We start from the raw sequence: 25,596 nt of genomic DNA on the forward strand, positions 1-25,596 counted from the left end.
TCAATTTTTTTTTTCTTTTAAACTGCCTTGCTAATTTAAGGGTGCGTCTTACCACTTGTAGCGTCTTATGACACGGGAAATACGGTATATCCGATGATGACAAATCTCGTATAGAGCTCCAGTAGCGAATCCACGGCTTCATAGCGAAAGGGTTAATATTGTTAATGTTCTTAAAAAAATTTATTTTTCCTTTTTTCCTTTCCTCTCTGGGCTATTTTCCGTGTTGGGGTCCCTGGCCTTATGGCATCCTGCTTTTCCAACTAGGGTTGTAGCCTAGCAAGTAATAATAATAATACCATTAAATCTGCCCTCTTTGGTGTAGATGCAACAGTTCCTCCTTTACTTAAACCAGATGGCTCTGTCACTCACTGTCCAAAGGAAAAGGCAACCCTTCTGGGTAATGTATTGGACAGCAAACAGAATAATGAGAAACTTGTCTTCCTCACTCCTATTTTTCTCAGATTAAACTAACTAGTTTATATTTTTGATCTCATGAAATTACAGCTCTTTTGATGGACCTAGCCTACATGCTTATGGAGGTGTAGACGAAAAGGTATTTTTACTTTGTTCTTTTTTTTTATAAAGATTGCATATTTCTTAGCTCCAAAGTTATCTGTTAGGTATTTTTAATGTTTTTTTTTTAAAGATTGCAGATTGCTTGGCTCCAAAGTTATGTTATCTTATGCAAGTTAGCAAGAAGAGGTTCTTCTAGCACTTGCTGGAGAATTGGTAGTGTTTCTCCATGACAGTGTGAAAATGCATTTGTGGTAGCTCAAGTCCAGCTGATTACTGATTACTGCCCAATCCCATAACTCCCATAGTATCTGAAGTTTTTGAATAACTTTTAGCAAAATTTCTAAATAGGTTTGCTGAAGGTTACTATCTGTTCCCTAGTTAGCACCATCATTCAGTTAGTTCTTTATGCATGTTTCATAAGATTTTTTGTATTTCTGATCATTCTTTGCATTCCAATCTTACAAGACACTACCAACTGGTTAAGGGTGCAACAGTATGTCATTACACATTACAGCCAAAAACAAGAGCTGATCTTCCGACAGATGGAGGGGTGGAACTTCTCGCCCCATTAACCATCTGTCATTAACTACTTTGTTTACGATTTCAACAGCAGTTCCAGCTCGCACTAAAACATATTCCTAATTTAAAGGATGAAAGGTTTGCAATCATGTAGGAACAAATAAGCATTACAATATAGTATAATCCTTACTCTTAAACTCAACCTTGGCTATTATAAAAATCATAAGAATGACTTACCCTGTGCCAAGAGAGTGTCCCCATACAAAGATTAAACTAGCTTTGGTGTAGTTAAGTAGATACTGGAAAATTACTTTTGCATCAGTCACTAAACCACTTTCACTTGGAATAACTGATGATGAATCACCATATCCTGTAGAATATAATTTTTATGAAAAAAATGTACTGATCATTCTTCTTTAGTAAAATAAAACAGATAAATAATACCTTATATAAGTCCTTACATTTTATAGTGGCAATTCATGATAAAAAAAAATTACATACAGAAGTTCAAAATTTCATGGAATCAGTTGTGATTATAAAAAATATAATTATAATTAGCACAATACAGTGATACCTCTACATACTATCTTAATTCGTTCCAGAAACTGCTTCGTATGTTAAAACGATCGTATGTTGGAACAAATATTCCCATAAGAATACATGGTATTTTATTTAATTCGTTCCTCAGCCTAAAAACCCATAATAAATCCTTAATAAATGGCTACACATAATTACACAATACATTAATACAATACCTGTATAATAAATACATATTACAAACCAAAAAAAAGAATAATAATGAAGTAATAAATAAAAAACGGGTTGTAATGTAACACTTTACCTTAGCGACAGGCCAGCGCAGGTGTAGGGACTTCTACGCGGGAGGAGACGGATGATCAGCGAGGAGGTAGGGACGGTGACTTTGTACGATAATGTGTACGATAACTTACACTAACTTACACTACTACGTGAACTTTAACTTAACTTAGCTTGTTTTTTTTTTCATTTTTATCATTTTATATTTTTTTTTTACATTTTTTCTTTTCTTATTTTAAATTTTTATCACTTTCACTCGATTCGGTCTTCCTTTTCTTTGCTTTACTTTCTTCTTTCTTTTCATCATGATCACTAGACCGTTTTAAAGATCTTTTAAAGAAACTATCGAGTGAAAGTTGCTTTGTACGGCTTTTGAGGATTTTTCTAAAATGCATTAAGCAAACATCATCGAACTGCGCAACAACACGGCAAACCTGAAGTTTCTGTGGGTGATGCTTGTCGATGAAATCAACAACGTGTTGATGATATGCTAACATCTGTTTTATTTCCGCCGTACCTAAGATTTCGCCTACCTCCTCGATCTCCTCCGACTCACTCAATTGCACTTGGAACTCATCATGCTGCATGGCTTGCAGCTCCTTGAGTTCCTCGATGGTGAGCTCTTCGTGATGCTGATCGACAAGTTCGGTGATGTCATATTCATCTACCTCCAGACCCATGGACTTGCCAAGGGATACAATCTCTTCGACGTCTTCCTCGGCGGCAAGCACAGGTTCATTCTTGGGGCCAAAACCTTCGAAATCTCTGGGAGTAAGAGCATCAAGCCAAAGCTTCTTCCAAGCTGAATTCAGGGTCCGACGAGTTACTCCCTCCCAAGCCTGATCAATGATCTTTAAGCAGTGCACGATATTAAAGTGGCTCCTCCAAAATTCACGCAAAGTTAAGTTGGTGTTTTGCGTGACATTAAAGCACTGCTTAAATAAGTGCTTGGTGTAGAGCTTTTTGAAATTAGAGATGACTTGCTGGTCCATGGGCTGGAGGATAGGGGTGGTATTCGGTGGAAGATACATAGGGGTGGTATTCGGTGGAAGATACAACACCTTGATGAATTTGTATTCGTCAATGATATCATCTTCGAGTCCGGGGGGGCGAGCGGGTGCATTGTCCAAACAAAGCAAGCACTTCAAAGGCAAATTCCTCTCCTGAAGATACTTCTTGACAGCAGGGCCGAAAACTACGTTTACCCATTCCACAAAGATATGCCTAGTAACCCAAGCCTTAGAATTAGAATGCCATAGAACATGTAGCAGGTCTTTATTAATTCTATGTGCTTTAAATGCCCTAGGGTTTTCGGAATGGTAAACCAATAACGGCTATATTTTGCAGTCCCCGCTGGTGTTGGCACAAAGCGCAAGAGTCAACCGATCCTTCATTGGCTTATGTCCAGGCATTTTCTTCTCTTCGGCGGTAATGTACGTTCAACTAGGCATCTTTTTCCAAAACAGACCGGTTTCATCACAGCTGAACACCTGCTGCTCTACGTAACCTTCCTCCGCCATGATGCTTTCGAACTTTTTAACAAAGTCTTTAGCAGCCTTGGTGTCCGAACTCGAAGCTTCTCCATGACAAACAACTGAATGAATCCCGGTCTGTTTCCTAAATTTCTCGAACCAACCTCGAGACGCCTTGAATTCCTCCGTCATAGGATCGGCTGAACTCTCCCCCGCGTCACCCCAAGAGCGCGCCGCCTTCAAGTCACTGCAGATAGCGCTGGCCTTCTCACAAATGATCGTTTCTGTGATCGTATCACCAACAATCTCCTTGACCTTTATCCAGATCAACAAAAGGCGTTCCATCTCTTCCAGAGTAGGGCTACGACGTTTAGAAATAATCGTGATCCTCTTCGAAGGTTTCACTGCTTTAATGGCTGACTTCTGTTTTATGATCGTCGAGATCGTAGACATATTCCGGTCATATTGTTTAGCCAGATCGCTAACACGTACACCTCGCTCATGCTTTTCTATTATTTCCTGCTTTAATTCTAATGAAAGCATAGACTTCCTCTTTTTCTCACCACTGCTACTACTTCCTGAACCAAAACTAAGCTTTTTAGGACCCATGATTACGGAACACAGAAAAAAACACGTGAAAAGGCAAGATAAAAAACTGTTAAAACTGAGCGAATAGAGGATAACCACACGATGCGCACGCGATGAGAGGACTGATCAAGGTGACGCTCGATTGGCGTCCCTCCGATGTGCTGCCGTCTAGCGGCGTCAACAACAAACGACGCTGGACGCTTTCGAGAAAATTCCACGGGTAAGCGTATTGTTTACGTCGTATGTTGAGACAGAAATTTGGTCGAATTTTACTTTGTATGTTGGAAAATTCGTATGTTAGGACAATCGTATGTAGAGGTTCCACTGTACAATATTCTTCCAGGGATCCTTTGACATTTAATGTAGGTATCTGTAAAGTGTAATTTACTTGACATAGTCATTTCTAAAATATAAAGCACATTATACAAGTATTTGCTAAGTATTTTCAAAGTTACTGTAATTGTGAAGCTTGAGTTAAGTTTGATAAAGAGATTTTGAATCTAGGAAGCAATTGCATAATTTGGTAAGAAGCAATTGCACATTTTGTTATTCTTTTGATCCTAAAGTGTAATGTGTAAAGTAAAATTACATAGCTTAGGTTATTTCTTATATTGTCTTTTCCTAATGAACTGTTGGAACAAGAAAAAGCAAGGTTTATTTTTCTAACTAATTCAATGGCAAATGACAATATAAGGGTATCAAATTATAAGTGGAAGTTTATCAAAGTTAGTTTTGAAAACTATTCAAATTCATGATTATTTTAATCAATAGCACTTCCTGACCTATTACAGAGTATAGTGCCATGCCAATAAACCCAATTTTATTGATAAAATTTATACAGATACTAACCTGAATCACATACAGTAATTCCCCTTTTACAGTGATATATAACAGTTAATATTGATCTTAAATGACTTTGATGTACTTATTTACATTTGAGGGATTCTCGAGAACCACTGGCACGGTTTTTGTACTCCAGTATGACTATGAAACAACACTGGTTGGTCCCCAGAAGTAAGGAATACAGGGGTATAAAAAGAAAAATCTTGTTTATCTTAAGTAAAGAAGCTTGTGTTAAGTATACAGTATATTAGTTATGTGACTCACATGTTAGTATCCAAATAATAAATCTCATTATCTAAATTCTGTTTGTAATAGTACTTCCCTTTATTCAAAGTACAAATTTCCATGTATGAACAAGATTTTGTAATGTAGAGAATATATAGTTAAAATATTTGTAAACTTTAAATCTATGTTTACATAAAACAAATGAACTTCAATAAAAATGGCAACTAGTTACAATAATTCCATAGATGATATGTACCACATCCTTTTACAGTACAAATAGTTTCTAAGTTATGAACATATACATACCGAGTATGTGCCTTGCACGCTAATACACTGGCCCTAGAGCAGGGGAGACAATATTTCTTTGGTATTTATGTTGAATTGGATTCCCTGTTCTATCCAAAAATAATTTTTTCTTTCATCAAAACTCCTTTACTATGCAATCACAATCTCATGATCACTTCGCTTCACTATGAATATAAAGCTGTTTTACACAGAATTGCAGTGCTTTACTATTATTTAGAGTAAAACAATAGAAAAAATCTTAAATTATTTTCTAAAATCAATTCACAATGAATAGAAAGAAATTTCAAAGGAAAAGTACATGAAAGTGCCATGCTTTTCTGTTATTTACAGTAAAATACAATAAAAAAAAGAGAGCTTTTGAAAAATTTACTCTGTAATCAGCAGCAAAGCAAATAAACATGGAAATGTAGGTTATCATAGAATAAGTGTGCATGTACTGTATATCCAATTGTGACAAATCACATAGGTAACTACTAAGGCATGATACAATGCTCGTAGTGAAGGAGTTAATGGATTTATGAATTTAGGCTATATAGAATAGTGCTGAGGCCTGTAAACCCATTCAGTGCTCAAATACAGCTGGGGGAAAACCCTGCAGTTACACTATTAAGTAAAAGTTAGAATAGGCTGGACAACTAGATGGGGGAAAGGAGGTGGGAATGGAGGTACAAAATTAAAAAGCAATGCGCATCATAATTTTAATTTGGCATAATCTGACATGTTAGATTTAAGTGCTAGTACTATTACTTCAAATCCAAGTGGCAGTTTTGATCAAAATGAAGAGGGAAATGTGGAGGTTGTTGCCTTTTACGAATTTATGGGATAGCATGGCTTCGTCTCAATCTTGGAAAGACGTGAATCAATGTAGGGGCTTTAGTGTTTCAAGATAACAAATTTATAGAGAGGCTTTAGTGTTTCAAGAAGAAAAATTTATATAGAGGCTTTAGTGTTTCAAGATAAAAAAAATTATATAGAGGCTTCAGTGTTTCAAGAAAACTAATTTTCCAATGCCAAACTTGCAGATGATGCATATACTTTTCTGGAAGGAGTTGGCATATTCAGCTAATTTAGCCTCAAGTTTTTTTAAATTCTTAAGGTTAAGGATTATTTCCAGTGCTAAGGATATAAATTGTATTATTTTTCTAACCCTCATCGAGGTTTTAAAGGTTATTCGTTAAACATATCTATTTGTTTTCTATAGTAACCATTTTTCATGGTATTCATTGGTTACAAAAATTTTTCTTACTATTAGTGGCCAGAATTTTTTTTTTCTTTTGTCTCTCTTCTGAATCACTTCCTTCCTGAGTTGTTAACAAAAGGTCATAAGTGTATTGACATGGGGACAGTACATTATTTTCCTGGTTTTTCAAACCCAGACTTGATGCCTTAAGCCTTTACATTTCACAATTTACCTGTATCACACTCCTGGGTCATTAACCACCTTAATCAAGTTCATTGCCTATCCCATGTCAGACTAACAGATACATCCAAAAACAGAATTCTAATAAAATTTATTATTCTGTACTTACCTATAGGTCACATTACCTATATCTACGAAGCACGAGCTTTCGATGTTTAGCAAAAGGAAAAATCTTTACTTATTCTTTCCTCTGGGGATTGCCAGGGTAGGACCACCAACAAAGGGAAGAAGTGTCTGTATGGTTCCTAAGCATGGTGAGGCCTCCCAACCCCATTCTTGGTCCTCATAATCTGAAGTTGATAGAGGCCTCAACTTACAGTGGAGAAAAAACGAGTGCCATCATGTGACCTAGAGATAAGTATCAAAATAATGAATTTCATTATTAAGATTTTGTTTAATTTAATGAATCTTACCAGGTGGTGGCCAAGAAGTAATCCGACAGTAAGCTTTAAGTCAATTTAAATCCTTATCTGTTTTTGTTCTTTTCTCCATAGTTATATCCAGTGACAATTTGAAAATGAAAATGAATAATAAAAGGAATCGTGATACACTCTGCTGCCTTAAGGTTTTCACAATCAGGAACAAAGCCTCAGCCTTTCCATTATCTTAAGGATTCCTACCACTATCCCACTTCTTGATCTCATAAAACATAATTCAAAGAAAAGCATTGGGATAACACAGAATAGCTTTCAATATCAGGAAAATTGAGTTTCTAGACTCTCATAAACATCAACAGAAAAAATAAAAATTAAATTATTTGAGTTGCCCTTGCTATTACAAAAATAACTAGCGTAAACAGATGATCCTTTAAATAGAAATACAATATACTTGGCAGTCTCCTATACAGCTATGATCATATGTCTAATTAACATAACTAATTGATGCAGCATTATCTGAAAGTTTGAGATTCATAAAATGTTAAAAAGAATATTTCAGAATACATACCCCTCTCCTTTGATATACATCATTGGGTTGGAAACTAACAATCTGAATACTATAAGGAAAAATTTTATTCTCTCTTGCTGTTCTCAAACCCCTGCCAGGTTCCCCTTAAAAAAAAAGCTTACAATTATTTACTGTAGGATATATACTAAAGACAAAATGCTTCAGTTTGGACCACTCATACATAGCCAAATAACTATAGCAATATACCTTACAGTTAAATGAATCCAATCAAATAACTGAAAACATACCCTCCAGTTAAATAAATTGGCATTAAACTAACATGTACATAATATGATATTCAAAAATCTTATAACTGTTCTAGGGTAAGTAAAAAAAAAATATATCTTAAAATAAAAGTAAATATATATATATATATATATATATATATATATATATATATATATATATATATATATATATATATATATATATATATATATATATATATATAAAGTTAAATAACTATTAATACCAATTATACAACTACAGTATGTAAAACAATCTGTTACAAACACCAAAATCAATATAGAAATAATTTTATATTTACTTTTAAATACAAAGAGAGGCAACAGTTTAGAAATTATACTTATACAATCCTGCCATCAAACCAACTCACACACCCCCAATCAAGGACCTTTAGGCCAAGGTTAGGAGCCTACCTTAATCCAGTACCGGCCCTCACCATTGTAATTCCTTACAACTTTCATATATCATTTGCCTTGGTAGCCGAATGCATGTATATTGTGGCTATGTGTAAACATTTACCAATAATATTTACTGCTTTAATTTGTACTTTTCCTAACTATATAAACGTGAGTCCTTCAATAGGAGTATAACTTTAGCAAAGCTTTAATGGCTGTTAAAATATAACAAGGTAGTTATAACTACTGAAAAACGGTGGGGAAGCCCCGCCAACCCGTCAGTCTGTTAGATTTTCAATTTTGACTTTAGGCGGGAAACAAATTACAGGACTCAAAATCGAATATTTAGGAAAAATGAAAACTACTTTATTGCTTTTAATAACACATTTATGATTTGTTTCTACACAAATCCAAACCGTCATCCTTTAAAAAAAATAATCATCCTTAGGAGGGAGGAAGTTGAATGTAAATCTGACTGGTTTAAATTTCCCTGGAAATGTCAGGGACCCTAGTCCTGTATAGTAGCAAAGGGGTCGACTCCTGTCAACTTCTTTGTAGTCCGAGCATGGAGATGTCACAGGCGCTTGGTTAGGCCTACACCAATTGTAAATGGTAATTAGTCATGTTATATTATTAATGATTATTTAATAATTATGATGTTAATATTGTTGAGAACGCTGCCAACAGCTACATGATTCCTAATGCTACCGCTAGATGTCGGTGTGTATTGTTAGTTGTGTGTCCCGCTATATCCAATAAAGCTGAGTTGTAACTTGTGAGTTTCCATCATAAATATCACCTCCGATAAAGGGCATCAAGACATGGTGGCAGCTGACGGGATTAAAAACGACACCTAGAACTCTCCAAGCAAGTATTATGCAGTATAGGCATTTTAGATATTGTGTTTAAGCCTAAAAATACTGAGCATCCCTAATCGGCAAACATGGCTTCATCGACGGAAGGTATTGCAGCCCCAGCAAAATTCACTGCTAGCCTAGGGGCCGACAACGAACGTGAATGGAGGTCTTTTAAGCAACAGTTCGAGATTTATCTACTTGCTTCTGAAAAGGACAATAAACCTGAAGAGACTAAGGTGGCCCTACTTCTAAACATTGGAGGTGAAGAACTTCTACAGATATACAACTCTTTTGAATTTCCAGTCCCAGCAACCGGTAACCCTAATCCAGCCAATGTGTTGAAGGATGTTTTGGCGAAATTCGACGTCTATTTCTCCCCGCGCAAGAACGAACTCGTGGCAAGGTACAAGTTTCGAAGATGTATGCAGGAAACAAACGAAACATTGGAAACCTACATTACTAGATTGAAGATTCTTGTGAAGGACTGCAACTATGGTAACCAACGAGACAAGCAGCTGAGGGACCAAGTGGTGTTTGGATGTACTGAGGACAAGCTTCGTCAGAAATTATTTGAAGTCGAAGACCTTACCCTAGAGAAGACATTGGATTTGTGTGTGGCCTTTCAAGCAAGCAAAAGGCAGATGGACGTCATCAAGTCTACTCCTCGCCAGACCAATGACAGTGTGGCCAAAGTGAGAGAAAAGTCTAGAAGGGAGAAGACTACTGATAGCAGACACAACGCAGACCATGATGGTAGGCCTAGGCATGAAAACAATGAAGGTAGGCCTAAGTCCAGTAAACCCAGTGTTCCTACGAGTAAGTTGCGCCCTTGCAAATTTTGTGGGGAAAAACATGAATGGCGTAAGGAAAAGTGTCCAGCTCATGGTAAGAAATGTATAAAATGTGGTAATTATAATCATTATGCTGTTATTAAATGCAAAAGTAGGAAAATAAATTATGTATCAGGTAATGACAATGACTTTGATGTGAACAGTTCAGATGAATCTGAATGTGAATATTTGCTTCGAGTGTGTAGTAAAAAGGATAAGCTAATTGAAGCTGATTTTGAAGTTAATGGTAAAGTAATCAAATTTCAAGTAGATTGTGGAGCTAGCGTAAATGTAATTCCTCAATATTTAATTCCCAATGTCACTTTAAAACCTTGTGACACTACCCTAAAAGTGTGGACTTTAGACACAGTTAGGCCTAAGGGAAAATGCAGGTTAGTAATTAGAAATTGCAAGAATAGGAAGAAATATAACCTTGAATAGCTTGGTTGTTGATTGTAAATACACTCCATTATTAAGTAAAAGAACATCAGAGCAAATGGGACTTATTACAGTGATTTATGAAAATATTTCTGCAACTAAAGATGTACTTGATAAATATGACAATGTATTTAATAGTGATGTGGGTACATTCCAAAATGTGGTTAGACTAACCATTGACACAAATGCAGAACCAGTGGTGATTCCTAAATGCAGAGTTCCAATTAACCTTAAAAACAGAGTATGTAAGAAAATACATGAAATGGAAAAACAAAAGATAATAGCTAAAGTTAATCAACCTACTGACTGGGTGAGTCGGATGGTTGTAGCTGAAAAGAAAAATAGGATTTAAGAATTTGTATCGATCCACAAGCTTTAAACAAGGCGTTGAAAAGGGAACATCATCCTATCCCTGTAATTGATGATATTCTACCCCAACTGTCAAAGGCAAAGGTTTTTTCATCTTTTGATTTGGCCAATGGGTATTGGCATTGTGTTCTTGATGAAGAATCTAGTGTTTTAACCACCTTTCAAACCCCTTTAGGTCGATACAGGTGGCTCAGACTGCCATTTGGTTTAAATGTTAGTGGTGAGATTTTCCAAAAACAGTTACTTTTGAATCTTGAGAATCTCGATGGTGTTGTATGTATTGCTGACGATGTTTTAATTTGTGGTGTAGGTAAAACATATGAGGAAGCTGTTAAAGACCATGATAGTAAGCTAATCAAATTTTTGGAAAGGTGCCAGGCCAAGGGTATAAAACTTAATAAGTCTAAGGCCGTATTAAGAAAATCTGAAATTGCTTTCTTAGGTCATAAAATCACAAGTAAAGGTCTCATGGCGGACCCTAAAAAGGTGGAAGCTATCCTGAATATGAAACCACCTACTACCACTAGAGAGGTATTGGATCCTTTGACTGGCCAGACAGTAATGCATTGGATCCCTCTCTCTGGTCACGGCTTATTTTTTCTTTGCCTGCACTTACACAGAATAGTTTGGCCTATTCTTTACATATTCTCGTCTTTCCTCATACATCTGACAACAATGAGATACTTAACACATCTTCACCCAAGGGGTTAATTACTGTACTGCAATTTGTTCAGTGTACTTTCCTCTTGGTATGGGTAGAAGAGACTCTTTAGCTGTGGTAAGCAGCTCTTCTAGGAGAAGGACACTCCAAAATTAAACCACTGTTCTCTAGTCTTGGGTAGTGCCATAGCCTCTGTACCATGGTCTTCCACTGTCTTGGGTTGGAGTTCTCTTGCTTGAGGGTACACTCAGGCACACTATTCTATCTTATTTTTTTTTTCTTCCTCTTGTTTTTTTGAAATGGTGTGTTGGGCAGGCTTAATAGAAGGGCCATGGATGCCTGGTGGTTTATCAAGAGGTTGTCTTTTCCTTTTTCTGATTATTTTTCTTCTCAAAACCATCCTTACTGTCCTCCCTTCAGTTGAAGTGGCTATCCTGGAGGGTATTTAGCCTTGCATGGTGTATCGGCTCCTCCATGTTGACCAGTTTTTCCGACTTTTTACTATAGTCTATGGGTATCATCAATCACTTTGTTTATAATTCTGTACGTATTGTTTTTGTTATAATTCTTGTTAATCTAGTTTTTAAGTATGCTGTCTCTTTTTTATTTCTACTAATTCTTATGCTGTCTGGAGACATTGAGCTAAATCCGGGACCAGTACGTCCTAGATTTCGTCAATGTCGTCTTCTGTATTGCAATATTCGTGGTCTTCATGCAAATATCCAAGACCTTACAGTTGCGTCCAGACAGTATGATATTCTTTTGTGCTCAGAAACTTTGGTTTCTAATATGAGGCACTCATCTGAGCTCCTTATAACTGGTTTTAAGAAGCCAATAATGTTGAAACGTGATGCCATCCCCAGGGCCAGGGGAATGGCGGTGTATATTAGGACCGAGTACCCTGCTTCTCATAAGTCCTGCTATCAATGTGGATGTCATGAGATTCAGGTAATAAAAGTTTGTGGCAGGCATAACAACTTTTATTTGTGTTCGATCTACCGGAATCCAGACATAGATGATTCTATCTTCGATTGTCTTCTTACCATTATGGCTAAGATACAAGAAGATGATAGAAAGGCTTCTTTTGTCTTTGTTGGTGATTTTAATGCTCACCATAGGGAGTGGTTAAGTTCTATCTCTCCTACCGATCGCCATGGCTTAAGAGCTTTAGACTTTGCCTCTGAATCAGGCTGTGAGCAAATCATAAATGAAGCTACTCACAGGTCTGGTAATTGCTTGGACCTCGTTTACACTGACTCCCCTGGCGTTATAACTAGTAAGGTTGGTTCTCCAGTCGGGACATCTGATCATGCCTTGATTTCATTATTAGTGAAGACTGAGCAGCCTGTCCCTGATATATCATACTCTTGTAAAATTTATATGAAATCCCAAGCAGACTGGAATGGGATTTTACATGATCTTTTGTGCCTGAATTGGTCACAATTATATAATAGTGTAGATCCTGTTGTCCCTTTGAATGAGAATCTAGTCAACATAATTGATAGGCGTATCCCTTCTCGTGTGCTAAGGTACCGAGTGAAGGACAAACCGTGGTTCAATGATGATTGTAGACGTGCTTATTTGGAGAAACAGGAGGCCTATCATCTTTGGAAGGGGAACAGATCAGATTTGACCTGGAACAACTATACTCAGCTTCGAGCTTTTGCTCTGAGAGTTTATGCCTCAACTGAAAAGGAGTACAATTTAACCATAAAAGAAACACTTTCTGGTACAACTCAGGAACATAAATGGTGGTCTACCCTTAAATCTGCACTCTTTGGTGTAGATGCAACAGTTCCCCCTTTACTTAAACCAGATGGCTCAGTCACTCACTGTCCAAAGGAAAAGGCAACCCTTTTGGCTGATGTTTTTGACAGTAAACAGAGTAATGAAAAACTTGAACTTCCTCATTCCTGTTTTCCTGAGGCTAAACTAACTAGTTTAGCTTTTCGATCTCGTGAGATTAAAGCTCTGTTGATGGACCTTGATGCTTATGGAGGTGCAGACCCAAATGGTATTTTTCCTTTGTTTTTTATAAAGACAGCAGATTTCTTAGCTCCAAAGTTATCTGTTATTTTGCGCAAGTTAGCAAGAAGAGGAGCTTTTAGCACTAGTTGGAGAATTGGTAATGTTACTCCTTTATGTATATGTGTTTGTGGTAGCTCAAGTCCCACTGATTACCGCCCAATTTCCATAACTCCCATATTATCTAAAGTTTTTGAACGTCTTCTGGCAAAACGTCTTAATAGGTTTGCTGAAGGTAATCATCTTCTCCCTAGTTTGCAATTTGGTTTTCGTAAAGGCCTTGGAGCATGTGATGCCCTTCTTACAATCTCCAATGCTGTACAGAAATCCCTTGATTGTGGTCGGGAAGTTCGTATGATTGGCCTTGATTTTAGTGCTGCCTTTGACCGTGTTAATCATGAGGCCCTTGTTTTCAAACTGAAACAGTTGGGAGTGGGTGGGTTGTTTCTTAGCATTATTATTGATTTTTTAAGTAATAGATCTCAAAGAGTTGTTGTTGATGGGCACCATAGTGATTATAGGAATGTGATATCCGGTGTTCCACAGGGTAGTGTTCTTGGCCCATTACTTTTCATACTATATACACATGACATGTGGTTTGGCCTAGAAAACAAGCTTGTTGCATATGCAGATGATGCTACTCTCTTTGCGTCAATTCCATCCCCTGAATGTAGATCTAGGGTTGGTGAATCCCTTAATAGAGATTTAGCTAGAATTAGTGCATGGTGCAAATTATGGGGTATGAAGTTGAATCCTAACAAAACTCAAAGTATGATTGTAAGTAGGTCAAGGACGGTGGCTCCTCAACATCCGGATCTCAGTATTGATAATGTTTCTTTAAATATGTATGACTCTTTCAAAATTTTAGGTGTGATTCTCGACAGTAAATTTACTTTTGAGAAACATATAAGGTCTGTGTCTTCTTCAATTGCACAAAAAATTGGCTTATTGAGAAAGTCTTTCAAGATTTTCGGTGATCAATCTATTCTGAAGAAGTGTTTTAATTCTTTCATTCTACCTTGTTTTGAGTATTGTTCTCCTGTTTGGTCTTCAGCTGCTGATTCTCATCTTAATTTGTTGGACAGAAACTTACGGTCTATTAAATTTCTTATTCCTGATCTAGATATTAATCTCTGGCACCGTCGTTCAATTAGTTCATTATGCATGTTGCATAAGATTTTTCATAACTCTGACCATCCTTTACATTCAGATCTCCCTGGACAATTCTATCCTGTTCGTAATACTAGGCATGCAGTTAATTCTAATAGCCAGGCCTTCTCCATCACGAGACTCAATACTACGCAGTACTCTAGAAGTTTTATTCCAGCTGTTACCAAGTTGTGGAATGATCTTCCTAATCGGGTGGTTGAATCAGTAGAACTTCAAAAGTTCAAAGTTGGAGCAAATGCTTATTTGTTGACCAGGCAGACATGAGTCTTTTTATAGTTTATTTATGACATATTTGTTTTTGATGCTGTTAATAGTTTATATATGACATGTCTGTTTTGACGTTGTTACTGTTTTTAGAATGATTTATTGTTAATTTGTTCTCTTCATTTATTTATTTCCTTATTTCCTTTCCTCACTGGGCTATTTTTCCCTGTTGGAGCCCCTGGGCTTATAGCATCTTGCTTTTCCAACTAGGGTTGTAGCTTGGATAGTAATAATAATAATAATACTGATGTAACTGGTGTTAAAGAGTTTACAGGTATGATTAATTACTTAAGTAAATTCCTTCCTAATTTATCGGAGGTGTTAGAACCAATAAGGAAATTAACTCACCAAAATACCGAATGGAATTGGACAGAAAAACAAGAAAAAGCTTTCATAGAGTCAAAAAGGCTAATCACTAATGCCCCAATACTGCAGTACTATGACCCTAACTTAGACCTTGTCATACAGTGTGATGCTTCACAAAATGGGCTAGGTTCAGTATTGTTACAGTGTGGCAAACCAATTGCTTTTGCTAGCCGTGCTTTATCAGAAACCAAAAAAAGGTACGCACAAATTGAAAAGGAAACCCTTGCAATTGTTTTTAGTCTTAGGAAATTTCATGAGTATGTCTATGGTCGTAAAGTAATTGTGGAGAGTGACCACAAACCTATAGCCAGTATTGTTTTGAAACCCTTGTGTAATGCTCCCAAGCGACTGCAAGGAATGTTGCTTAACATTCTACAATACGATGTTGAAATCATACATAAAAAAGGTAAGGAAATGTATGTGGCTGATGCACTCTCGAGATCTTATTTGCCATTAGACAATTATAAAGAAAGTGAATTTGAGCACGTTAACATGCTTGAACATTTACCAGTAAGAAAAGAGCGTCTTGATGAAATTAAATATGAAACAGACCAGGATGAGACTTTGCAAATTTTGAAATCATTAATCTTGAAAGGTTGGCCAGAAGGAAATGAGGAGATACCTAATGTGGTCAAAGCCTATAGTCATACCAAGGATGAGTACTCGGTTCAAGACGGGTTAATTTTTAAGAGTAATAGAATAGTCATTCCATTAAACCTTAGACATAAGATAATGCAGGTCGTCCATTCAGCGCATATAGGAATTGAGGGCTGTCTACGAAGAGCCAGAGAATGTATCTATTGGCCAGGAATGAACTCTGATATAAAGCAATACATCTTATCATGTGAAATTTGTAAATATTAAATTCCCTTGTGCTCAACAAAAGGAAACCTTAATTAATCATGAAATTGCTGATCGACCATGGCAAAAGGTTGGAGTTGATCTAATGAGTATTGAAAAACATAATTATCTTATAACTGTTGATTACTTCAGCAATTTTTGGGAAATTGACTACCTAGAAAATACATTAGCCAGTACAGTGATTAGAAAACTTAAAACTCATTTTGCTAGGTATGGATTGCCTTGTGTATTGATTAGTGATAATGGACCCCAATTTGTAAATAAGGATTTCGAACAGTTCGCAACTGACTATGATTTTGAGCATAGGACAAGTAGCCCTACATATGCCCAATCTAATGGGATGGTCGAATCGGCGGTGAAAACATCTAAACGTTTAATTAGAAAAGCTATTGAAAGTAATAAAGATCCCTATCTAGCCATTTTGGACCATAGGAATACCCCTACTAGTGATAAAGATGCTAGCCCATCACAGTATAGCCTAGGTAGGAGAACACGTACCAAATTACCAATGTTATCTAAGTTACTTGAAAATCAAAATGTAAATTTAGAGTTGGCTAAGGAAAAGAAAAGATTAAAAAATGCTAAGAGTAAATTCTATTATGATAAAAATGCTAAAGATTTAAGTATTTTGCATGAAGGAGACAATGTACGTCTTAAACCTTATGTTTTGGGCAAGAAGGAATGGGAAAAGGGAAAAGTTGTGGAACGATTAGATGAGAGGTCATATCTAATTGAAAGCGAAGGTAAGCTATTTAGAAGGAATAGAGTTCAATTGAAAGAAACCCCAAGTGATGTGCATATGCCCCAGGTAAATGAACCAGTAACTATTGACCTTAGTGGTAATGAAACTGAAACTCCTGTCAAAGTGGAAAACAAAGTTGTAAGTAACAGACAGACAAGGTCAACCAGAAATAAATTACCCTCTAAGTATTCTGACTATGAAATGTATTGATGTTTTGCGGAATTTCCCTAACATCATATAAATGTTATGATTAAGAAGTGTAGCAATCTGTTGTGTATTTTCTCAAATGGCATGTTGAATTTCGTACCAAGAATGAATATTTTATTTGTGAACAGGTTCAACCACATATACATCATAGTGTACAATGTTTTAAGTGTGAATAACTTTTAGAGCTGATTGTAGTCCTAACCAATAACCTATCAAAGTAAATGCAGTGTAGCATTCTAACTGGTAACCCATCCAAATAAGTGTAAATTTAAAAGAAGAAAAGATGTTATATTATTAATGATTATTTAATAATTATGATGTTAATATTGTTGAGAACGCTGCCAACAGCTACATGACTCCTAATGCTACCGATAGATGTCGGTGTGTATTGTTAGTTGTGTGTCCCGCTATATCCAATAAAGCTGAGTTGTAACTTGTGAGTTTCCATCATAAATATCACCTCCGATAAAGGGCATCAAGACAAGTCATGGAAGAACCTATACCGTATCCTTATACTGTACAGGATATGTAGCCCGAATGTATTTGTGTTATAAGAAATGGATTTGCATATACAGTATTGTAAACATCATCCACCTAATATGGGAGGATAGAGGAAATACTTCTTAACTGATATTGTCTGAAAAGAATGGTTACAGTGTTATGAAGCTTGCCTACACCTGATGTCCAGTCGAGCTCATAACAACCATGACAACTGCACACCCAAGAGAGAGGGATGAAAGAAGAGTAAAAGGCAAGTCATTCTACCTTTCATTCTAGACTTTTTGTCCCATGTGGGAGCTAGGCTGGTTACACCTCTTGAGCAGCCATCACAGGACCAAGGATAAAGCTATCCAAGTTTTTGTGGATATACTCCTATTGGTAGTGGGATGTCAAAGTTGTCTGGCATTTTTTCCAACTCCTGACTTCAAGACTCACATCAGAGAGGTTTTTCTTGAAAGGCAGTGTGAAAGTAATCCCCCTTGACTTTGTAAGCTATTGTCCAAGAGAGACTATCGATCCATCAAAGAGAAAATAAAACATAGTTCTTGGATGTACTTCTCTTGGTCCTGCTAGTGTTAATAAAGTGTCTCTGGTACTCAGGCCTGAAGCGCCAAGCTCTCTTATGGTAGACTCATAAAGCCTTATAGAACAGAGAAGAAAATCATCCTGATCCCCAATCGACACCTCTTGAAAAGAAAAGATAGCGAAAAACTCCGGGTCTTTGCCACAAACTCAGGAACAAAAGTAAAGTAGACCTCCTTCCAGCATTCAAAATGACTTGTGAAATATGAGATGCCATGAAGCTTGTCAACACTAATGCAAACAGGATGAGTCTTGAATGCTAGGTCTCTGTCTGACACCCATCTAAAAGGCTCATACGGGGCACCCTAAGAGATTCGAGATCACGGATCACATCCCACTCATGGGACCTGAGGTCATGGAATGGGCAAGAGTGCTCGAAGCTGTTCATGAGGAGGAAAGGTCTAAGCCTTTCAGTCTGAAGACCTGGCTCAAGGCAGAAACTGAGAGGAACAGAAACTCAAACTGGTTGGCAGCTGCAGAGGCAGGAATACAGACATCTCCTGTTCAGTGCCTAATGAAAATTCTTTCACTCAAGAGATGCTGGATAATCTCTACCTGAGAAGTGCAAGGGTCTTCACTGAGTCATGATACTTGTGAAAGTGCAGTGACTGAGATGATTGGGCCATCGGGGTAGTTCTCTCAATACCTCGACAAAGCATATTAGTAGATTTGGATATCATTCGTTATGTGGCCACCTGGGCTATCCTGAAACTAGATGTCATCAACATACTGTTGATTAATTGCAAATCAGGCAAAATGGAGGGAAGGTGTAGGCATACAGTTTGTCCCAAGGCTGTTGAAAGGCATACTTGAAGGCTGCCCAAGGGACTGGGATGGAAAAGCATAACAAAGGAAACTTCCTGTTCCACTTTGTGGCAAACTGGTTGATTGCTCATGATCCCCTGAGTCCAAGAAGCCTTTCTGCCATGAAAGGATGCAGGGACTACTCCAAAAATGCAATCTGCCGCTTCTGAGACCACACGTGTACACAGTTATTTTGCAACATTTTGAGATATTTCAAGATTTTATGAGCTCAAAGAATTTCAGTTAATTTCTTTTACAATCTCTATCATCATTAAAGGGATGAAGATTTACCAGTCTTATGAGTAAAATTTGACTCCTACAGAATAGGCCTGAATGAATTCGGGAGATAATATATATACAGTACAGTATATCAAATATTATTGATAATAAAATAAGTTAGAAATTAAAACCTATGATAAATAGATATTTAGATTTTATTTATTAAGCCAGTGGTGCTTAAAAATTCTAATATCTTAAAAAAGAAAATCACTCAGAATCAGATAAAGTTTTCTGACCAAAACATAATGACACAACTTTAAAAAAAATATATGAATTTTTAGAATGCGACAATGTTGTCTGCTAAAACTACTGGTAAGCACATGAAATCGAAAGCCATGTTTTTAGCCTCGGCCTAAAATTAAAAATGGATTTATGCAGAGTATAATTTCCATTTCATATACCATATTTGCAACTTTTTGAATAACCATTGTAGATTATTGTTTCTCATGCTATTTACGTGTATTATATGGCAACTGAGACAGTGTTACAAGGAGTTACAAGGACTTTGGATGTCTCATAGACTTTTTAGTCCATCCGCGGAGACTCCATATGCTCTTTGGTAGAGTTATTTAGTTTAAGGGGACTGTCCACCATGGTGTTTTGACATACCAACTTTCAGAAATCGAAAATCGTTTTACTGCTTCTATGTATGCAGAAACATATCGTACATGCTCTCCGGAAGTTTCAGGCAATTATGTTTACAAATAATGAAGATATAGCAGTCTTTAAATAATGACGTCATCCTTACTGCATCGTCTGCATGACAGAGTTTGACAGAATTGTCTTTGTATGTTTATTTTTGCATATATATATATATATATAGCGATTTTTTCACTTATGTTTCAAAATCTTGTATGTCTGGCAGAAATGGAAGACATTGGTAGAGGGTAGGTGAATGAAAACTACGAGAATAGCAGCCAGAAATTCCAAAGATGTATAGAAGTTATAATGCATGTGTTTGTTTACTTGCAGTTCGTATGTACATTGTGTTTTCACAACATCCTCACGAACTTTATAGCAAGGCCAATGTTACCTAAGGTCATAGAAAGAACAAAAAGTAAGCAGAGAGCAAGAAAAAAGAACCAAGAAGAGAGGGAAACAAGAAAAGAGTACAAAGCTGAATCATGCTAACTAAAACTCTGGCAACAATGAGAGGCCGCTGGCAACTCTTGACACCCTTATGCCAAGTCTAATAGTAAACTTGAGGTTTAAATACCTCATTTAGGGTGCATTTATGTAGGAATAAACAATATAAGTACAAAGTAAGGTTATCATAATAATGTTATCTTGATTTCTTTACCTGAAAATCTATTAATCCATAAAATACTTCCCCTTATTTTATCATAAATTTCTGAATTCCTATATTGTTTACTTTCATTTCATATTAGGGTAGTTCCTCAATATCTTATCACTTAATACATTTGTAATCCTGATAGCTGAAAACACAATCACACATAACAGGATTTATTTTTTTCTTATTTTGATCCTTATTTTCTCAATCATCTTCTCTACAAAATAATATCATATTTTCATGTCTTAGATATATAGATTTAATATTAATATTGTTCATCATTTTCTTGAGTAAAAGTTAGCCTACTGTCAATATTTCCATGTACTGACATTCTACGCAGTGTCTGACATGTTCTTACATGAGCATTCTCAATTTTCAAGCCTGTGAAACACCTAAAACAAGAATTATCAAGTTCATAGTGTCAGTCATATGCAATGTGGAATGACAAAAGAACAAACAAACCTTTTGTATAATGAACTAAATTTATATTACCTCCCTCTCTCTCTCTGGGGCTGAAAAAAAAATTCTTCTGTCTTCGAAAGATAAGTTTTTTGTTTATCGTATACCTTACAATTATACATATACAATACTTCTTGTGTCACAGGAAAGAAATGGATATTTTCATTATACTTCTGTATAAAGTAAAGTCCATTATTACTGACGAATAGTTTTATATTTTTCAACTGCTACTAATCATAAGATTATCATGGAATAACATAGTCACTTCAACTAATATAAAGTTTTTACACAAAAGCACATTTGTTATGGAAAGAGTATCTTGGGTGTTTAAAGTGAAAAAGAAAATACTGTAAAGCAAAATTTTGACAAAAATATTCTGAAATCGGAAATAAAAAAATAAAAAGGGAAATGTAGGTTATTATAGAGATGGCGACAAATCTTGCATATAGTATAGCTAATGTGGGTAGATACGCTGCCTCGTAGTGAAGAGGTTAACCCTGGATAGGTACGATGGGTCGTTCGCGACCCCGAGCGTCAAAAAAAAACAGGTTTTTCTCACGTGACTCACCCCCGTGACTGAATTTGTGAGTGATCGACCTGCAGGAGGTGTCTCCCCTACACGCTCTAGTAGTGTCCAGATGTGCATTGCTGTAGCTGTACTCCTTCCCCGATTTCTGAGACGCATCGGGGTCGAGCGCGACTGACTTTACCCTTCTAAGGTAGTTTGCATAATTATCAAAGTTATTACGTATTATGAAATTGTCGTAGAATGGTGCAACTTGTATAGGTTATCAGTTGTGGAAAGTCTTGGTGGATTGTTTGGCTACCATGTGCATGATTTTTTTTTTAGTTAAAATGTCGTTCATCACCACGAGGCCCATTTTACCGCGAGTGCCCCTTTTTCATTTTTTTTCATTTTTTTGCCAAGTCATTTTTCCGTAAGATATTGCCAAATAGTGTCGTAAAACTTTTGCTTGTTTAGTGTTGGAAAGTGTGTCTAGAGGATCTGGCTACCCATGCATGACTTTGTTTTTGTCAGATACGACGTAGTTATTGGTATATTGGGTATTTAACTGCGGTTACCAATTTCTGTTTTTTTTCAATATTTGTAAAAATTACTACGTAGTAAGGAATTGCCGTATATTATTCATTTTTTTTTTCATGTTTATGTGTTAGAAAGTGTGCCTTGATGGTTGGGCTAACACGTGCATGTCTTTTTTTTTATCTGAGATGCCGTATATTAGAATGTCGGGCATTTTACCGCGAGTACCCCTTTTTCATTTTTTTTCATTTTTTTGCCAAGTCATTTTTCCGTAAGATATTGCGAAATAGTGTCGTAAAACTTTTGCTTTTTTAGTGTTGGAAAGTGTGTCTAGATGATCTGGCTACCCATGCGTGATTTTGTTTTTGTCAGATACGACGTAGTTATTGGTATATTGGGTATTTAACTGCGGTTGCCAATTTCTGTTTTTTTTTCAATATTTGTAAAAATTTACTACGTAGTAAGGAATTGCCGTATATTATTGATTTTTTTTTCATGTTTATGTGTTAGAAAGTGTGCCTTGATGGTTGGGCTAACACGTGCATGTCTTTTTTTTTATCTGAGATGCCGTTTATTAGAATGTTGGGCATTTTTCCGCGAGTGCCCCTTTTTATTTGTTTTGCATTTTTTTGCTTAGTCATGTTACCGTAAGGAATTGGCAAGTAGTGTCGCAAAACTTATATTTTTATAGTGTTGGAAAGTGTTTCTAGATGATCTGGCTACCCATGCCTATTTTTTTTTTTAGCCAGATATGGCTTATATATAAGTATGTGTTCGATTTTCCTGTGATTGCCATTTTTTCGTTTTTTCCCATTTCTTTCAAAATTACTACGTACTAAGGAACTATCACAGAGTAATGATTCATTTATATGTTTATTTGTCGGAAAATGTGCCTTGATGGTTTGCCTAGCACGTGGCTGAAATTTTTTTTTTCTGAAATGCCGTATATTAGAATGGCCATTTTTCCACGAGTGCCCCTTTTTATTTGTTTTGCATTTTTTTGCTTAGTCATGTTACCGTAAGGAATTGGCAAGTAGTGTCGCAAAACTTATAATTTTATAGTGTTGGAAAGTGTTTCTAGATGATCTGGCTACCCATGCCTATCTTTTTTTTAGCCAGATATGGCGTATATATAGGTATGTGTTCGATTTTCCTGTGATTGCCATTTTTTCGTTTTTTCCCATTTCTTTCAAAATTACTACGTACTAAGGAACTATCACAGAGTAATGATTCATTTAGATGTTTATTTGTCGGAAAATGTGCCTTGATGGTTTGCCTAGCACGTGGCTGAATTTTTTTTTTCTGAAATGCCGTATATTAGAATGTTAGCCATTTTTCCGCGAGTGCCCCTTTTTATTTGTTTTGCATTTTTTCGCTTAGTCATGTTACCGTAAGGAATTGGCAAGTAGTGTCGCAAAACTTATATTTTTATAGTGTTGGAAAGTGTTTCTAGATGATCTGGCTACCCATGCCTATCTTTTTTTTAGCCAGATATGGCGTATATATAGGTATGTGTTCGATTTTCCGGTGATTGCCATTTTTTCGTTTTTTCCCAATTCTTTCAAAATTACTACGTACTAAGGAACTATCACAGAGTAATGATTCCTCTAGATGTTTATTTGTCGGAAAATTTTGTTTACTTTTTTTTTTGATTGAATATCATCAAATTTTTTTAGCTAAAATATTATATTGTTTTACATTTTTTTTTCGATTTTATTTCCCTTCAAAAAATTTTTTTTGGGTCAGAATTTTAATTTTATAGTCGTAAAATAATCGACAATTATCCAGCAACCCACCATACAATTTTTATGCATATCCAATAATAATTAGATTAGTAAATAACACCTTGAAATTGACATACCCTTCCTACATTTCAAGTGGCAGATTAGGGAGTCTGAGTCAGTGTGGTTGGCGGCCATTTTGTGGACATATCCGAAGCGTAAGTTGCCCTATCTATATATATTCTTGTTCCCTCTAGAATTTGTGATATTTTGGTATATTTTTACCTGCATAAATATCATATTATATATTAAATATATGTATTTTTTTACGAAATTTCCAAGTACTCAAAAAATTACCTTTAGATATGGCCCCTGATATAAATGTAATTTACAAAATAATGAAGATTTCTTTACATATTTCTATTTTAGGATAACATATGTTTATTCCCTAAAAAAATTAGCCACTTCCTATTTCATTTGGGTACCCAAAAAAATTCATGAAATTTGGACAAATTTTTTTGGCCAAAAAAAGTTACCCTTTTTTTCTCATTTCAGATCTTCACCTCCATGGGTCTGACTTCATCCAAAATACATCAAGATGTGTCCTAAACATTCAAGAATCAATTCCTAAAAGGATTTGTGTATATATGTATAAACATTTTTTTTTATGAATTTTTATGTCAGGTCTTTTTTTTTTCTACTTAATTTTTTAAAATATTAATAATAAATAGTTGTTCTGCAGATGAGTAGTATTTATCTTTACAGTTGTTTTAAGCATTCATTGAAGTTTTTTTTGGCAAAAGAAAAAAGGAGGTTACTGCAAAAACTGATTTTTCAAGAATTTTTTTTGGCGTCGGGGTCGTTCGCGTCCGAGTATACCCTTAAAGGGGTGTCCGAGGAGCGTACCTATCCAGGGTTAAATAAGAAAAGATTTTTTTCAGGCTGAGCATATAGCAATTTTCTTGACATCATGTGACTAGCAAATTGTATGCTCAAGATGTCGACTATAAGAGAAGATCATTTACCGACGAGTTTACTAACCGACGGGGGTACTAACCCACTAACCCTGTCGTTAAGAGGGAGTACCTATATTATTCTTATTATTATCATCATCCTCATTATTACTGCTACCTATGAGGAACATAAATTCTTATGGAGCAAGCCACAAGCTCCAAAGCTTGCTCAGCATGTTTCCCCCTAATATATTGGTCTCACTACAAAAAAAAGTATGCCTGAATGTACCCCCAACAAAGGGAACTCAAAACCCTATTCCTCAGTTATTTTACTGAAGCTATGGCAAAACCTAAATTTGGGAAAGTTCTGGTAGTCTTTGATACTTCCAAGTTTGAAATACATTGGTGATGTGGTCTAAATTATTTATAATCGATTGTAGCACCTGAGATAATCCAGCAATTGGAGATAGTGGGTTACAGCAATCAATTAAGTAATAGACATAAGATTTTGAGTACCTAACTAACATGCATATGAAAATAAGAATTTTCCTCTGCAACATTGTCACGATGATATCTTACAGCTTTATCTAATGTGTAAAACTTTGGATAATTTACTACATATATTGAAAGAAACAGATATTCTTAGGGGCAAATTCTTATCACATAACCTATACAGCAATAGAAAACTGTAAATACCAATTAATGAAAAAAGTTACCTGTGTCAAATCATATTTTGGATCTAAAACACAGTAGGCTGTCAAGTTCCAGTGCCCTAATAATCTATAATGGCATTCAAAGGAAGCATTAAAATAAAGCTAAAATTCAGTGAGACACTAAAACCTGGAGTAATATAATACAATACAAAAATAAAAGAAAAGTTCTT

General features: G+C 35.9%; 1 protein-coding gene across 4 annotated transcripts in view; it reads right to left on the reverse strand.

Annotated features, from left to right (window-relative positions):
• The window catches only part of LOC137649561 (lysophosphatidylserine lipase ABHD12-like), a 239,341-nt gene that overhangs the window by 132,053 nt on the left and 81,692 nt on the right, over positions 1-25,596 (reverse strand). For all 4 annotated transcript variants that reach the window (XM_068382557.1, XM_068382550.1, XM_068382564.1 and 1 more), the window contains exon 6: positions 1,273-1,405. In XM_068382557.1, coding sequence (XP_068238658.1) covers positions 1,273-1,405 — 133 coding nt within the window. The remainder of the gene's footprint in view (positions 1-1,272; positions 1,406-25,596) is intronic.

Source organism: Palaemon carinicauda, chromosome 1, assembly GCF_036898095.1.
Source record: "Palaemon carinicauda isolate YSFRI2023 chromosome 1, ASM3689809v2, whole genome shotgun sequence".
Lineage (NCBI taxonomy): Eukaryota > Metazoa > Arthropoda > Malacostraca > Decapoda > Palaemonidae > Palaemon > Palaemon carinicauda.